Source organism: Rhea pennata, chromosome 5, assembly GCF_028389875.1.
Source record: "Rhea pennata isolate bPtePen1 chromosome 5, bPtePen1.pri, whole genome shotgun sequence".
Classification (NCBI taxonomy): Eukaryota; Metazoa; Chordata; class Aves; order Rheiformes; family Rheidae; genus Rhea; species Rhea pennata.
In genome coordinates this window covers 68431847-68448481 of record NC_084667.1, presented here as the reverse complement: position 1 = coordinate 68448481, position 16635 = coordinate 68431847, and the positions used below count along the sequence as shown (strand labels likewise).

The 16635-nt window shown below is 42.6% G+C and overlaps 1 protein-coding gene across 2 annotated transcripts in view; it reads right to left on the bottom strand.

The window, feature by feature from the left end:
- The window catches only part of MDGA2 (MAM domain containing glycosylphosphatidylinositol anchor 2), a 349837-nt gene that overhangs the window by 15353 nt on the left and 317849 nt on the right, over positions 1 to 16635 (bottom strand). For both annotated transcript variants that reach the window (XR_009958631.1, XM_062577836.1), the window contains exons 11-13: positions 10372 to 10549; positions 4169 to 4189; positions 969 to 1124 (exon numbers count right to left, since the gene is read on the bottom strand). Coding sequence is in view for 1 of the 2 variants with exons in the window: in XM_062577836.1 (XP_062433820.1) it covers positions 969 to 1124; positions 4169 to 4189; positions 10372 to 10549 (355 nt within the window). In the remaining variant the exon portion in view is untranslated. The remainder of the gene's footprint in view (positions 1 to 968; positions 1125 to 4168; positions 4190 to 10371; positions 10550 to 16635) is intronic.

Genomic DNA, 16635 nt, shown 5'->3' with positions numbered 1-16635 from the left:
TGCTTCAAAGACATATTTTCTATCAAGAGTAAAATCGGGGCTAGCAGGTTAGTACTCATGAAGAACTTCCAATCAATATAATATTGTGTATGTACAAGAAAAGAAAAATTGTTTATTATGGGGTTCAGACTTCAGTCTCAAAGCTGTAGTTTGTACAATTTGTTTCTATAAACAGTGAGGGGGGAGGACTTCTAAAATAAAGAAAAAATATCTTGATGGAAATCTTTCAAGGAACATATTCAACTGACTGTATCAATCACAGCTCAAGAGCTCATTTTCAATGAAACGTTCATTCATCCTGATCCTGGACTGTGCCAACAACAGAAACAGTATTTCCTTAGTTCAACCATGCAAATACAATGAAGTATGATTTTTTTTTTTCTCTTTGGTAGTGCAGGCAGGGGCATACAATGAAATAGCATGAGTTACTGCAGTACTTGCTAAATTCAGCACACTATGTCTGACTCTTCAAATGCAAATCTATGCTGTAGCCAAGATACTATGCTTCTGTTAACAGGGCTAGCAGATTGAAAATTACACATTTTAGGAATACTCAAAGTAAAAATGAGGCAAAAAAATCTCATTTTGACAGTCTGAGAGGCCAAGTTAGAATTTAAATGGAATAAAATAGAAGAATATTTCACGACGTGCTAAGCTGTTTCCCCACAAGACGGTAATGTACAGGCAATCACCTTCCAGATGGCCCGATAGAAACGGTGCAAGATGGTTAACAGCACAGTTAGGGGATGCCGCTTCGGGACCAGCCACACTCCTCAGCACTAGCAATTTTTTTTTTTTTTTTTTTTTTTTAGAATTCCTTGAAGTATGATCATCCTCAGTGTGATTAGAAAGCGTGCAAAAAAAAGATGTAGCTGGCTGGGATTCACTATCCTGGACAAGGCCCTTACCCCAGCAGAGCCCCTGAGCCTAGAGCGACGGAGGGTCAGGATCGTGCCGCTAACGCTTACCTTCCTTGGAGCCAGTTCGGTCTGCATTGGGCCCAGTGTTCGGGGTGTATTTTGTGTCTCTAGTGGCAGTGCTTTGTTTTGTCCAGTCAAAATTGTCCGTATCATCTTGAGTGAATAGGCAAATGTTACCATCCTCAAATCCACAGTGGAACTCTCCTGTCGACATAGTAAGTTTACACACATGTAGTGACTGAAAATATTCTGCTATTTGTCAAAATACCTGTCAGTTATAATGAATGTATTGTAGGATGATGCCCATTAACAGCACAGGAAAATATATGGTGCATTTATTTTACATCAGTCTCTAACACTAAGTGCATGTTTTCCTTTACAGTGGCCTCAATAAAAAAAAACATAGTAATCAATCTCTGTTGGTGTTACTTGAAATGAGATTCAAATCTTATAGTACAGGTCCTCCTCATATAGTCAGATTTATACACAATCTCCCTTAAACCCACTGTCTTTTCTTACCCAGCCAGCATTTCTAAGAAGTTGAGAACAGGCAGCCTGCTTATACAATAAGAACTATGGGGGAAAAGATAAGAACTATGGCAAAAAAAAAGAACTGGGTCCTTTTGGTTTAGGGAGAAGAACACTAGGGAAAAGAGGATAGCAACTTTCCAAAACGAAAACACTGTTGCCAAGTGGTATCTCCTAAACTGTCCTCGGTTTTCACCAGGGATAGGAAAGCAAGTAGTGACTAAAATTACAGCAAGGCAGATTTCAGACAGACATGAGGAAAAGCTTTCTAAAAATCAGGAAAGCAAAGCACCAGAGTGAACTGCCCAGGAAGAGCATGGGGTCCCCATCGTTGGATAATTATAAGAACCAGTTAAACCAACACCTACGAGGAAGGTTTAGGTCTAGCTGAACCTATGTGAGCAGGACAGTTGGTTGTATCATCTCCAGAAAACATATCCTAGTCTCTTTGCTAAGATTTCCGCTATGCCTTTGAGGTCAAGTGCGAAAAGCTTAGGCCCGAAGAACGAAAAGGCTGAGAACCCAGGACGGGATTACGGGGCGCCTCTCTGGTGTCAAACCAGAGCTCGGTCAGTCACACAAGTCAACCCGCCTCACCGGGCAGGTAATGACGGGATGCGAGAGCTATACTGTCAGGCATCTAGGAGCCAGAACAAACCAGGACTTCACGGTTCAGTTTTCATCTCAGAACAGAATAAGGCCCCACGCAGTAAAATGTGCCAAAGCTTAATTTTATACACATGAACAATTCCTGCTGAGTTTGCTCGTTCAACAAAGTCAATTGATTTATCTGAGAAAACAAGCGAATCTCTGTTCTCCAGGGAGAATACAGCTGTCCGCACACTGCGTCTCAGACAGAGCCTTCTGCACAGGCGTTCAATTTATACTCATTGTTACGAGAAACTCTAACACCAGGCACCATGGGATTATTCTTCTGTGTTAAATTGAGAAGGTATATAAATGTTTGCAGGTTTAGGGTTTCAGTGAAGTATAAATCCACTTAAGCCACTGGAGCTTCACTCTAAATCAGTGAAGACACAGGGACCTGGAGCTTAGCATGGGTGTGTATTGCTAAGCACGGATGCTGGTCTGAAGCTTATTTAAAATCTTATAATACCGCAGAGTGGAAAAAGCAGGCTTGAAATTCATCCCAAACCACAAGGTGCATTAGGAGTGCTTGCCAAGGCTTCTTCATTCTGCCTTTGGCCGTGCAACAACAGCTATGCAAACTGGAACTACTCCCCAACAGCTAGCATAAAATATTATTTTATAAAACTAGGTTACCACAAAAATGCAATCCACAGACACGGCCTTCTCTACTAGCGCCTCAAGCAGATTGATCTAATTTCTCAATAAATTCATTTACCTTATTAGGTCAGCCAAGAGCATTATTTTCCAAAGGAAGATTACTTAACTGGCAAACATTACTGAGAGCCATCAAGATGATGAGGAGCCAATTTCAGGACCTTGTACCTTGATCTGATTCTGAAAACAAAATCTTTGAATTCTAGCATGACAAAGAAATGGAAATACAGAAAATTATCAAATACAGAAGCACCATCATAAATATTGCAGAGAAGAAATACAAATAGAGGGTTGATTGTGGTTCTTCTGGAGAGACAAAAGAATTAAAGAACAAGAGCATCAAGAATACACATGCTGTGGATGGCATCCAAAATCCTTCAAGAGTGAAGCTTTGAATGGATGCAGATTTAAGGATGCACCTCCGTCTTCACCCGCAAATCAGGAAGAAAGTGCAAAGACCCTGACAAAGCCGTTGAAGGACACAGGATACAAACGAAGCGTTCTGAACAAAGTGCCAGATGTGCCTCTCATCTCCAAGAACATTTTTCCACGATTCAGGCTCAAGGCTGGTTTGGTTTACACTATGTTCTGTGCATTGGGCTTCTTTCTCCATCTATGCAAGCCTGTCCCATAGAAAGGAAGGGCTTCACAAAGAATACGCAGGTCTCCCACAAAATGCCTAAATACTTTCACATCCTACTTGTACTTTTAGCCTCCATATTTATTCAGGGAAATGAGGTCCATGCTTCTTGTGTGCACTGCATGAAGAAGCAGTTTTCTTTTTGTTTTAAAACTGTAGATGAGATCATGACCAAGATAGGAGATATCAAAATAACCCAAGAAATGTAAATGTAATCCTCACACAAGGAAAAGGGAATTTGGAAAACTTCATAAACTGCCTTTTCCTTTAAGATTTTTACCATACCTAGGACCTTCACATACCATTCCTATTCAGCATTTTAATACTTATTGCTAATACTAAATTCAAATATTTAACTTTTCACTTATGTAGCTAATTCCGTGGCTAAACCATAGCTTCACCCATACGCTTGCTTCCACTTTCCCATTAACTGAGCTGCTGTGCCCACAGAAGCGGAGCTTATTTTTAGAACACTAGTATTTTCCTTTAGATGAACTGTGTGAGGTACTGGGGAAGGAAGATGACTTGAAGCTATAATTTTTCCTTCCTCCATCTACTATTGTGTTAGCACCTTGGCAGAACAGGAGGAATTACACCCTTCAGCCATCAATACAGCTTGACATAAAACTAAGGTGGAGTCACCCAATTCACGGGCCACACCAGGTGAAAAAGTGAAGTATTTATCATTTACTTTTTAACTGTGAAGGACAACTAGTGCAGATACAGTTCTTCACTAAATGAAAGCTTGAAAGATTAAAAAAAAAAAAGTACTTACGTAGGTGCGGGTTTACTGGAGCTGGAAGACAGAGCAAAAATAAAATTAGCACAAAGGGGAAATTCTAACTCACCAGTACTCAGATTATCCTAATTTTACCCCCAGTTGTTCTTCCCTCCCCCTCAGGACCCTGGTTATGGGTCCCGCACTGAGACTGCCTGTAAAACTGATACCTTCTTTTTTCAGCAATTTTTGTAGCTCCCTAACAACCCAAAGGCATCAGCCTCAGTGGGAAAACACAGCCTCTCCACCACCAGCACCCTCGGCTTGGAGAACCACAACGGAGCATCCAGCCTAGACTATTGCTACAGATCTTTCAAGGAGGAGAACAGTGGCACGGCAAACCTGCAGTGTGGTGCCTTTCTACAGGAATCCATCCAAAAATGAGGAAAGGATGATTTAATCAAACCTGAAGTTCTGCATCAGACCTTGCTCAGCACTTCACATTTGATTTTAACAGTGTTCATGAATATTTAACGTAATGAATTACTCTTTTATTAAACAAATAGTACTATTTTCTATTTAAGATGTCTGTATATACATAAGTCAAAGAAAACAGAGTACTTGCATAATTCTCAAAAAAACCAATTTTCTTTTTAAACAGCAGCAGAAAAAATAAACACAGCAAGTCTGTGGGAAGAGGTTTGATCCCATTTGCCCAAGAGAGACAACCAAGAAAGAAACAAATTGGTACTCTTTGTTCATAGACCCTTGGCAAAATTGCAAGAAAACAAAATCTGTAATCCTTTAGTAATGAAGCTCACCTAATACTTCAAAAAAGTCAGAGGATGAAACCAGATGAAAGTCAAACCTTGATCATGCCTACAGATATCCTAACAACGAGAAGGACCACCAAGGTTTATGTCCAGGCTGAATATTTACCCTGTCAATAGGCCCAGACTAGCCTGAAAAACATCAAACATTTTAAATCAGGTTTGGACGAGAACTGAAAGTCTGCAGTCCTGTGCTACCTCTCTGCACAGGACTGAATTTGAGGATGGGTGATTTAGGAAAAAGGGCTCTTCTGCTGCAAGCACTCACTCCTGTAGCTCGCAGACGGAAGGTCAGCCCATAGTTGGAATTACATGTCACTAATAGAAAATCTGAAATCGAATTCTGTTTCAAAATAACGTGAGCACATGGTAATGCCAGATTTCAGTACAGGCGTTGCTTCGTGCCTCCGCGGCGTCATTCACGCGCCTTGTTTACAGAGGTGACCCCTTGGTTCCTGAACCCTGTTCGCAGACACTGCTTAGCCGTGGGGTCAAGCTGAAGTTTTCAAAACAGCTCTAATTTAGCAACTCTGACATTTTATCTTGCCTTCCCTAAAACAAATGAATAGTGATTTGCCCCCATGCAATTTTCTTAAGGAAATTAGTCATTACATTATATTAGATAACTTCATAGCTTTTACCAGCAAATTACCTTTCATTCTTCAAAAAAACCACATCCATTTTGTGGGCTTCGTGAGCGACTGAACTTGGAATTAGCTGAAATTGCTGGAAACTACATTTACTGGTGCTTGCTTTGTAACTGAACGTAGAAGCTCTTATGGAAACAGGCAAGGTTTCCTTCCTCCCGCGATGACAATTAACGTCTTGCTTAGAAAACAGCCTGGGACAATCTGGAAACTCCTGTCTGCCTGTCTTCCACATCCTATCATTTATGCCTTATTTGGTGCAATTTTGTTCCTCTGGGTCCTGATCCCACTGCTGGCTGAACGCACTGTGCCTGTCCTGGGGCAGACACACATTTTTCTCTGCCGAAGCCAGGAAGTTTCTACACCTTTTACTGTTTGCCTCATGGAAATACGCAGCTCAGCCACGAAGCACTTGGCCAGTGTCCTCTGCCCACCACTGCCACAAGGGCTGGTTCCACATACTCGAAACTAGCACTCCTGGGAGCCTTTTTCAGAGAAGGGACCTTAACTTGCTTGATTAATGATTGATTAACTTTAAAAATATTTAAATATAAGCGCATATATAAAACTGTGAGTGTTGGAGTTTTAACTGGAGCAGCTGGAGGATTTTACAGCCAGCTTGTATCAGATAGACTGACACAGATTTATGTAAAGTGATGGAGATTATATTTGAACCGTTACCGCAAGACAGATCTGTGCTGTACTGGCTGACAAAACAGGCATTACTGTTGCTTAAACTGCCCCAGTTGTACGTGCTTGGCGGAGTAACACAGGCAACGGCTAAAGAATTTGTCAAGTGATGTTTGGCTCTAATTATCGGCGTCGCTCCTACTGCAATGCCTGCTCTTTTCTCCGGCCTTTCTCTGCACAGAGGAGAGAATAATTCATGGAAAGTAAGTGTTTCCACTCCAAACCACTTGTGCCATGCATGAGCGTTTGATCCGTGGGACTGGATATCGATGTGTTTTTCTGTTGCATTTCCAGCTCCAGCTTGGGAAGGCAGGGTATATTGTAAGAGTTCATCATTGAGGTTTTCCTACTTGGACAGTCTCCTTATTTAGGACATTTGGATGGTTATGGGCAGGCTAGCACCTGGGAAGCTGATTTTTCTGTATATTAGCAATTTCCACATTAAGCTCCAGTTGTGGCTTTTAATTTGAAAGGTGATGTGCTCTGCACCACTTTCACAGGACAGTAACCCCCTCAGAAAAAGATGCCATCCTGGGCAGGACTAATATTGTCTACCTTTACCTACCTAAAAGTTAGACATGGCATCTAAAAGTGTCATTAGACTCTAGTCACCGGAGAGGTTCGGACATCCCTAGAGGGTGATTCACCTGAGCCTGCATATTTGACAGGATTTGGGCTTAGATGTGATGGGTGCCTCAGTGATGTGAGCTGGCCGGGTCATGGGTGGCGTCAGGGGGAATTTGGGAGTACTGGACTCTTGCAGGCTGAAATATGTGTTTCTGATGAAACACCCAGCTAATATGGGTTTGGGACGAGTTAGCAATTACACAGATGGTGATTATTTAAGCATCAAAAAAAAAAGGTTAGTGAATATAATTGCCTAAAGCAATGGAGCCTTTGAAACTCCATGGTAGGTGTGCAGAGCAGATTTTGCCCTAATTTTAGTCTCTCTCTCTATACATACACACACACACACACAAACACACTGTGTAAATATATATATATATATATATATATATATTCCAACTTTTATGAAAGGCTAAAATGGTACATTAATGAAATCTGGGCCAGCTTCTTGCACTGCATCAAATAAATCTTCTCCTGTCTAGTAAAGCAAAATAGAAACAATACACGAGAAATGTCTTGTTGATTCTTGCACACTTTTCAACTATTCTGGAAAATTATTTCCGTGCAGTACCCACACAAAACTGTCATGCTACAAAAGACAAGTTTGAGCTGTCACATTGAAACATAGACAGCGCGTGGCTTATCTATCCTCTATTCATACAAAGCTGAAATTCAACCACAAAAGTTAATTCATTTATTAAAGGCAGAAGGCCATTTTTAGCAACTCTAATTACCATGTGTCCAATCTGCTTTTCACACTAGCTGCACTTTTTAGAAAACAGGATGAAATCCCATTAGCCTGATTAAAGTTTAAAAAACTAAGAAAAAATGTTTGAAATGTGACTTCTTAACAGCAATACAAACACACCAGTGTATTTTAAACATAAAAAAACCTTTTTTGCTCTAAGGGTGATCAAGCCCTTGAACTGGTTACTCAGAGAGATTGTGGAAGTATCCTTGGAAACAGTCAAAACTCAAGTAGACATGGTCCTGGACTGCTTGCTCTCGCTGACTGTGCTTGAGCAGGGGGTTGGACCAGAGGTTGGTCCCTTCCAACTTCAGTAATTTTATGATTTGGTAAGATGTTAAATTGTAACATGTTCCAAAAAATATACTTTTAATGTGATGGAGTGAGAGACAGAAGCTGGCACTGCTAGAATCCAGGGTATCCTTCTTGGAAACGAAGTAAGACTGAACATACACATGCACAGAATGAAAATTCTACTGAAAATACAAACATTCAAATGTTTTCCTCTTTGCTTAAGGCCCAAAACTGTAAAAATTTATCTTTGTTCTGTTAAGAAGCCTTTACACATCTTTTATTTTACTTTCTAGGCGATGTTTATAATTACTACTCCTAACTAGGCAGGCCTGCAGCTGTGCATCCTGCTACCCCATTAACTGCATTTCTAAGATTTCAGCATTTCCGATTATTAGTATCAGATTTGCACTATACTAATATATGTGGTATCATTATTTTTTAGCGGGAACTATAACATCCTTAAAATTAGGTTTGTAATAGTTTGCTGTCACTGTTGTCATTGAGGAATGCTGAGATAAAATGCGAATCTGAAGCACGCAAAGCCCCAGTGAGGCTGGAGTCCCTGGGTAAAGGAAACCAGCTTTAGGTTTACTTGCTGACTAGCGTCTTGTTCACAATTTCTAGAACTGAATTTGTAGATGCCAAAGCAATAGCACTGACTATTGCTCCAAAAGCATCCCCCCATCTGGGCCACAACACAAATGCCTTCCTTTCTCCTGGGGACCTGGGTTTGGCATCGGCACCCAATCCACGCGCCTGAAACGCGATGCTATTCACACCTGCGCTAACGGCAGATCCTAGCAGAAGACACTGCCGTAGACCAAACGCGCTGTCCACGTCGCCTGAGAATGCTCTTTCTGCCAGCCAGAGGCTAGAAATGGAAGTGACGTCGTGTTTCATCAAAACCCCCGATTCAGCGAGGCTGTAAGCCACGGCTGCGACCTCAGTCAGCCTCCTGAAAGCTGCCAGCGGGCCACCACCGTCGCTGGAAGAGCCAGTGAGAACCTCTGGTCAAAGAGGAACTCCAGCAGAACCACCACAGTCTCTTCTCTATAAACTCACACATAGAGTAAACAAGTCCTTCTTTTCATTGCGATTTTGCTGACACGAGCTTTGGGATAGAGAGACTTAGAAAACACTTTGCAAAAGGCAAAATCTAAGATTCACCCACCGCCACAGCTAGCCCATCTGACGGTTAGCACAATGCGCAACTCTTCTGAATTGATAAGGGTATTTAATTATTTTTTCCCTGATATTAGTAAAATGCTAGAAATAACTTATAAGGGGATTGAGTAGGGCTGAGCTAATCATTGATCATGAAAAATTCCACAAATTATGCATAAGAAATTTAGAATTTATCAGATTTATTCATTATTTTAAATTACTTGTCAATAATTTTTGAGAATAATTCTTGGTCTGCAGGTTGCCTTTGGGCCATCTGCTATACATGATATCCCACTTCGGGCTTGCTTAGATATCTGTATAGCACTAACCACTGTTGTATCTACCTGCGGGAGCAGCTGGGCGTGTGGCTGGCTGGGATTCGACCTGTGCATCACACTGCTTTTTTCCTGCTGGATTAGCAAGGTGCTCCATGATAATAGCAAAACGTTCATGATACCACTTTTACAAACATCTTCTCCCAGCCCCTGGCACACACTTCTCTTTTTCAGTTATAAAAGCTTTCTGGTCAGTACATCAGGTTCTCACTGCAAACTGCACAGCTCCAGGGGCTCTCATGGAGATACCTGATCTCTAAGGGTCTGGCATATTCCTTGTAAATTTTACACTCAAGAAACAAAAAAAGTCAATTACTCATTAAGCAAGGGCACTCATATTAGGTATTTTAAGATATTTTCATAACTTAAGGAATTAATTCCGGTAATGCTCGCAGACGGAATTGAAGGCTGTAGGAATAACATGTCTTATCTATCAGATTAGAGCACACAGGTCTGTGGGACAGCATGGCCTTTGGGGGAGAATACAGAAATGCCCTTTCCACTTGCATGGGTCAAGAAATTGTTACTATTTTCTTTTTTTCAGCTGTTCTCATCAAAATAGAAATGTATCAAAAAATGCTGATCTTAACCAAAAAAAAAAAAAAAAAACAAAAGAAACCTTAAGTACTTTGATGATACCAAAACAGTGATTTGAGATCTCCAGAACACCACGTATTTGCTTTGTAGATTTTTCTGAAACCTCATTGATTTTCAAAGTCTTTGGAATAAGAGCAAACTCTTCCAAAGGAAATATTTCATAAAGAAAGATAAACTTATTCTACTTTTTCTTCTATTTCATAGGAATTTTGCTGTGATTTGGGTTTTTTGCTTTTTCAAGTTTTCTTTTTCTTTTCCTTCGGCTCGCCTGCAAGGTGGACCCGGCGCGGGGGGCCAAGGGGCCCCTCCTCGCCGGCGGTGGGCTTACCGCTGTACTTGATGACGCGGATGGTCGAGTCCCCCTCCCCGAAGCGGGTGATGGGGGTCAGCCGCACCTCGTAGGCCTCGGGCTTGATGAGCTCCGTGAGATTGTAGGTGATCAGCTCTCCCCGCTGGATGTTCCCGTTGACTGTGATCTCCTGCTCCCACCACCGCTGCTGCCCAGCCTGAAAGGGAGAGGAGGAGGCAGGGGTGAGGGCGCGGGGGAGCCGGGGGCCCGCGCCGGCGGCGAGGGCTGCAGCGGGAGCACCGACCTCCGGCGAGAACCTCCCACCAAGCGCTGCTCTCTCACATCGATGAGACCAAGGGACGGGAGTCTTGGCACATCTAGTCCTACGTTTCAAACCGACTTGCAAAATGTTAAATAAGAAAAGACAGCACTGGTCACATGTGAATTTCTGCTGAATTTTCAGCCCCGCAGGCCGGTCACCTGCCCGGTTTCAGAGCAAGGTGGCCCAGCGGCAGAAGCACAACAGGCTCCGCGTGGCCACCGGAGCCGAGGCGGCGCGGTGCTACGGGCCACCGGCTTTCACCGCTCTCCTCCGCGGCATCACGGGGAGCTGCCGAAAGCACATGGAAGGGGCAAGCTAGCTGTTACGGCCTCAGCACGCAATTATTAGCTGTGCTTGCAAGCTCAGAGACGGATGTTAAAGAACAAGTAAGTCAAGATGAGCAAGCAAGACCCCGTTTTATTAAAAAACCCAAAGCATAGATCCTTATGCTTCACAGACCAGTGCTTTCAGCATCACAATCTATAAGGTTTCTTTTATTCATATACTTCACCTAGAAATGACAGAAATACCTCGTTAAGAAGGAATTGTTACATGAAGAGAGCGCCACCCTGTCTCCACCCTTGCTTTCGCTAACCAACACCTAGCAATCATGCGCGTTTTGGGCAGCAGAGGGACTTGCCGTTTCAATATTGCTGTAGATACGCTGCTTATTGTAGACAATATCTTCTTAAAACAAAGGGAAATCATTTATTATTTACCGCCTATCCCAAGGGAACTGCACAGGTGCAGTGCTGTCAGAATGAGATGTTCTCCTAAGCTTATTACACTTGTCAGGGCATTAAAGTTCTTACTTATTCCATGTTCACCAACACTGAACTTCATGTTTATTAAAAACAGCAAGCCTTTTATTCCAAACCTGGAATTTGCAGACACAATAAAAACGTACATTGAAAGAGCTGAAAACTAGCACTACGTCTAAAGCCTTTAAATGAAATCATCTACGTTTCCAGCAATATTAACAGCTTTGAAGGCTGAAATTCATAGCGTTGGGAAAGAGATAAGAAAGAGCCCAGCGATGCTGCAGCCCAGCGAGCACAGTGATTTTCCCAAGCATCTACCCAAACAGCATCACCTCTTCCCTCTTGCAAGTATTAAAATGACCCAGGTCATAAGGCTCCATATTAATAAAAAAATCCCCCCCAACTTTGACTATACATAGACTGTACAGAGCCTTCCTCTGTCCATGTTTCCCACGGACGCTGCGCTACATGGTGTTAAAAAAGATAAAGAAGATACTGAAAATAAGTGCATTTACAGTACATCTCCCAAGGATCAGCCACGTGGAGCTCATGAAAAATTTAATTTGACCCATTCTGTTAGGGGCCAGCTCCTTGATAGCTCTTGTTCCTTAAGTACCGAGAGCCGACAAAACCCAAGGGACAGTTAGTTTAACAGGAATTCAGTCTTTCCTCCTTGTCCTTTACCTACCAACGAGTAAGAACATGCCATGGATATCCGACTCACCCAGGTTTTGCACAATGTGTTATTTTGACATCTCACGGCTTACAGAGGACACGTGAGCACATTAGGGTTTTTGCCGCTCGGAGGGTGGATCGCACTGTCACCTGCTCTGCTGGCGCCTTTGCGGCCCGTTCGTGTTTGCAAGGAGCCTTTCAGCCACCGCTGAAAGCCAAGTGCTCCAGGAGAGAAGCATCAAACGCTGCGCACGGAAAGTGCTGCGTACGCAAAAGTGCGTGAAGGTCCAAGGATAAAGGTCTGCTGCTGCGACGCGCGAGCTGAAACAGCTATTGAATTCTCACCAGCATCAAGTGCTCATGACGGAGACGCACGGAGTATTCAGCATAGAAAAACATTGTAGAAACAAACCCAGAGGGCACCGGGACCTTTAATATACTTTGAATAATGCATAACGCACCCTGCACCGTCACAATCTGTCAGAGAAGCTTCCACAGCAATGAATAAAGCCGGTCTTGAGTAGGCTGCGTCGTCCTTGAGAGCAAAGCAAGGAGTGCGCTGCGCAGAAGATAGCAAGGATAATTACGCTCACATTCAGACTATATTTTTAAAGCGCTGCATGGGGAATTGGCTCATATGCATCTTATCACTGGAGTCTCGTGGAGACGGATGCTCTCCGTGTCTAGCTCAGGGTAACAGGGAAACTGCTCTCGGATAAAAGCTCCTGCTCTAGCTGGGGTAACTGCAAACACGCCTTTGGCCAGAGCGTATGCCAGCTGCTTCTGAAAACAGGAAAGAAAAAGTGAATGTTTGTAAATTTACCAAATTATAAAGCCAGGCAAATAAAAGTGTCAAAGTATACAAACATTTTTCTTTCTATGTTTCTTAAACGTCCCTCACATCCCGTCCGCACAGGGACTACAGCAACGCAGCCGCGCGGCTCCCGGCCGCCGCGCTCACATGCCTGACAACGAAGACCACGTGCTTCGTGGGAAACACATACTCGATTTTAAAATGAAAATGATACGTATAAACTAATAGGATTCAAAAACATGGAACAAATTTATATGCTTCTCTTTAGGCCAACACAGAGACACTTAAGGTCTACTTCTTTTATTTTGCAAGAGCAGCTCCTAAAAAACTTGAGAAATGACAGTACATTGGAACAGAAACTGCTTCACAGGCCCAGCGAAGGCTACTGATAGTTCAAAAGGAGAGAGTCCTGATTTTTTTTCTACTGCAATTATTGCTGTTTGTTCTTTGTAATGGATTTCTAAATTTTTAATTATACTTTTTTCAATGAAATTATCAAGGTAGAACAGAGACATAACTCTAACAAGCAGTCTCCAGGGAAGAGAAAAATTGCTGGCTATGTCCCAAAAGTGAACTATATACTACTAAGCATAATTTCATGTTTCCAAATTGTGCCTGTCCCTTTCACTAATTTTAAGAATTAGGAAAACAGAGAAATCTGGAGAGCATTATTTAATTTTCAACATTAAAAGATCAACTTGTTTTCTGCAACAGACATCTTGGTGGATTTTTAGGCTGTTAGAGATATATTTAAATAGCAACATCGTGTTACCAGCTGTGTGAACCACAACTACACTGCCGAGAAGTATTTTTGAATCTTTATATCGTTCTACAGTAAAAAGATATCCCTTATCACACCTACCGGCTGGACAAGAGAAGAAAAAATTAAAGAAAATTAAGCAAATACTTTTAATAATTAATGCCTCACCTTCCAGTTTCCAGTTACCAAAACTGGTCATGAATTTGTCATCAAATTCACTTGCTCCTTTGGATTATCACCCTTTTCTACCGCCAACCAAACAAAAGGAAGTAAAGGAGCTCCATTACTGTACTCAGTCTCAAAGCCAAAGGGTTGCATTTTTCATTTCGGGAAAAAAGGAGCTCACTCTACATCGCCCCCTCCCTCAGAAGTGCCAAAGCAATGCCAACGGGGCAGGCGGCGGACGGAGTCGGGGTGTCCATCCCGGCCCTCGCGCTCAGGCTGCGCCTTTGCACATCAGTAAGTCAAGATCCACTCCTCAAAGAGAGACTACGTAAGTGAACATGACTACACAACACCTGATTGCACGTCAGCTTGTGTGCCCAGAGCTTCAAACCTGCGAAGAAACTGGGTTTGCTTGAAAAAGAATTTTTGAAGGAGAAAGATTCTTATAACCAAAATCATTTTCCTTGCATAGATAAGGGCAAAATACACTTTTGGAAATTTCCTTTGACTAGGCTGAAAGAACAGTTTTCTAATAGTTAGAGAATACGTGTAAAGCACTGAGGAAAAAAACGTATTAGCTCTAAGAGCATTTATTATCATGATCATGTGTCTAACCTATAATTGATTTAACGGGTCATATCTAAGTTTAGTCAATCCACAGCATAATAGGTTTCAAAGGGACTATTCTTTTTTTCCTGCTTAGCTTTGAATATTTAGAAATCTATCTTCCCTAAAGCTAAGAGAGAAGCAAAATGCATTTCCCAGCCATCAGCGAAAGGGCACTGTAAACGCGTGGAAACATCTTACCGCAACAGGCTGGAACGATCTCCTCCTTCCTGCCAGCGAAAGGGTATTCGCTCTGCCTGCTGGTGAGGAATCAGCCAACACTGTATTCTCTAAAAGACTTGAACGTATAGATTTCTTGAGAAATTAATCCTATGGGATGATTAAATATTGATTGCCTATATGCACAGTTATGTTTATAAAAAAATAAATACATCCTTAGTCCATTGTACTTGGCCTATTGATTTCAACCAAATTTCTTCATTGACTCAAAAAGTCAGGCAAGCATCCCTTTAATTAATGACAGCTGGATGCGGTGCAAATTAATCTATCGTGTAACTCTACAAAAATTTGTGGCATTATTTAAAGTCATTTACTGCCAATTTATAACAACCATGCCAATCTATTTTCCTGTAAAAATCGAGTTTTTTTTTTTTTTAAGAGTTTTTTTTTTTTTTTTAACTCGCATTGGTTAGCTCACGGCCAAATCTCTTTTATCCGCGTGCCCCGGAGGGAACACTCCTGCACAGGTTTTGCCTCATTTCTACTGCAGGCAGCCGCGGCTGCTTTCCTTTAGCGCGGCAGCCGCGTGCTGCCGTCCGCGCCGGCTCGCCGTGAGCACAAACCGGAGGCGGCAGGCGGCTCCGGCGTCGGCCCCGCTGCCCAGCACGGGGCGGCCCGGACGCGACCCACAGATACCCGTGACTCGGGCAGAGACAGCACGGCCAGCAGCGACGCAGGCTCCGGCGCGCTCCTCGCGGGCGCGATTTCCGCGGGCTCGGCGCGCGGGGCTCGGCGTGCGGGCAGCGGCGCCGCAAGGACGCCAACCCCCCAAGGACAACCGCAGGCGCATCCCGGACATTAAGCCCCTCGGAGGCTTTTATTAACAGCCATTCCTCCTCCGCGTTTGCTCCCACCATTCATTCTTCTTATTTTGTGTTTGCCACATGGTGTAATTGGTTTAGGTTGGTACACGGAAAAGTAAAAATTATTGTCCTCTTTTTTTTAAAAAGAAACCAAAAGTCCCAGAGTCTTTAGTAATTATGAGCTCAGAGTCCAAAGATGCAGACTACGATAAAAGCAGGTTTTACGGCTTACAAGCTAATGGATGAGTGGTTCAAATGCCACAAACATCTGTCCACAGTCCAAATTTACTGCCAGCTATTTAGAAAAAAAGAAATGGGAGCAATTTAAGAAAAGCTAGCATGCAAAAGCTGAAAACTAGATGATCTAACGATCAAATCTTCTTTAAATATATACTATACCTAAAGTTTTAAAAGCAGCGCAGGAAATGCTAACCCAGGAAAAGGTAGATATCATTTTTGTCAGAATAAAAGCAAAATACCATGCAGATACGTGCAGTTTGTTAACTGCAAGATGAAATACACCGCCTCTTCCTTTTTACTTTTTTTTTTTAATAGAAAAGAATGATTTAAAAATCTTTTAAAATCTGAGTTACTGCATTTCCACCCACTTTTTTGGAACACCATAATTTAGAGTATTTCATGGCTGGAAGGTCTGTACTCTTGTTTCTGTACTTTTAACAACCTTACACATGGAGACAAAGAGGAAACTGCATTTTAAGTAGGTATGGCTTTCTTTAATCAGAAAGGCAATAAAATTTCTCTCTAGTTCCTTTTTTCTTTATAGCAAACTTCACCCATTACTAACCATGTATGCAACACGAAGGGAAGGTTGGGAATTGAATCCTTCTGCCAACAAATTACTTTCTAGTTTACAGATACCAGTTGTCTCTCTGTAGGCAGCAGTTTCTGTAACGTGAACCCGCTCCTTTTCGCGGCTGTGGGGCTGGGGTGCTGCCGTGCACTGCTGGGCTGTGGTCCTCGTCCCCAGCAAGCTGGGGGCCACCACGGGCGGGTGCTGGCTAGTGAGGGCACAGGCTACGCTGGCCTCCCTTGGCATTGCAATGAAGCAGGACGCAGCTCCAAATCTCATGGTCAGAACACAAAATCAGCTGTCATTTAGAAAAAAAGCTTCACCTGGATTTGTCCTTAGTCAAAAC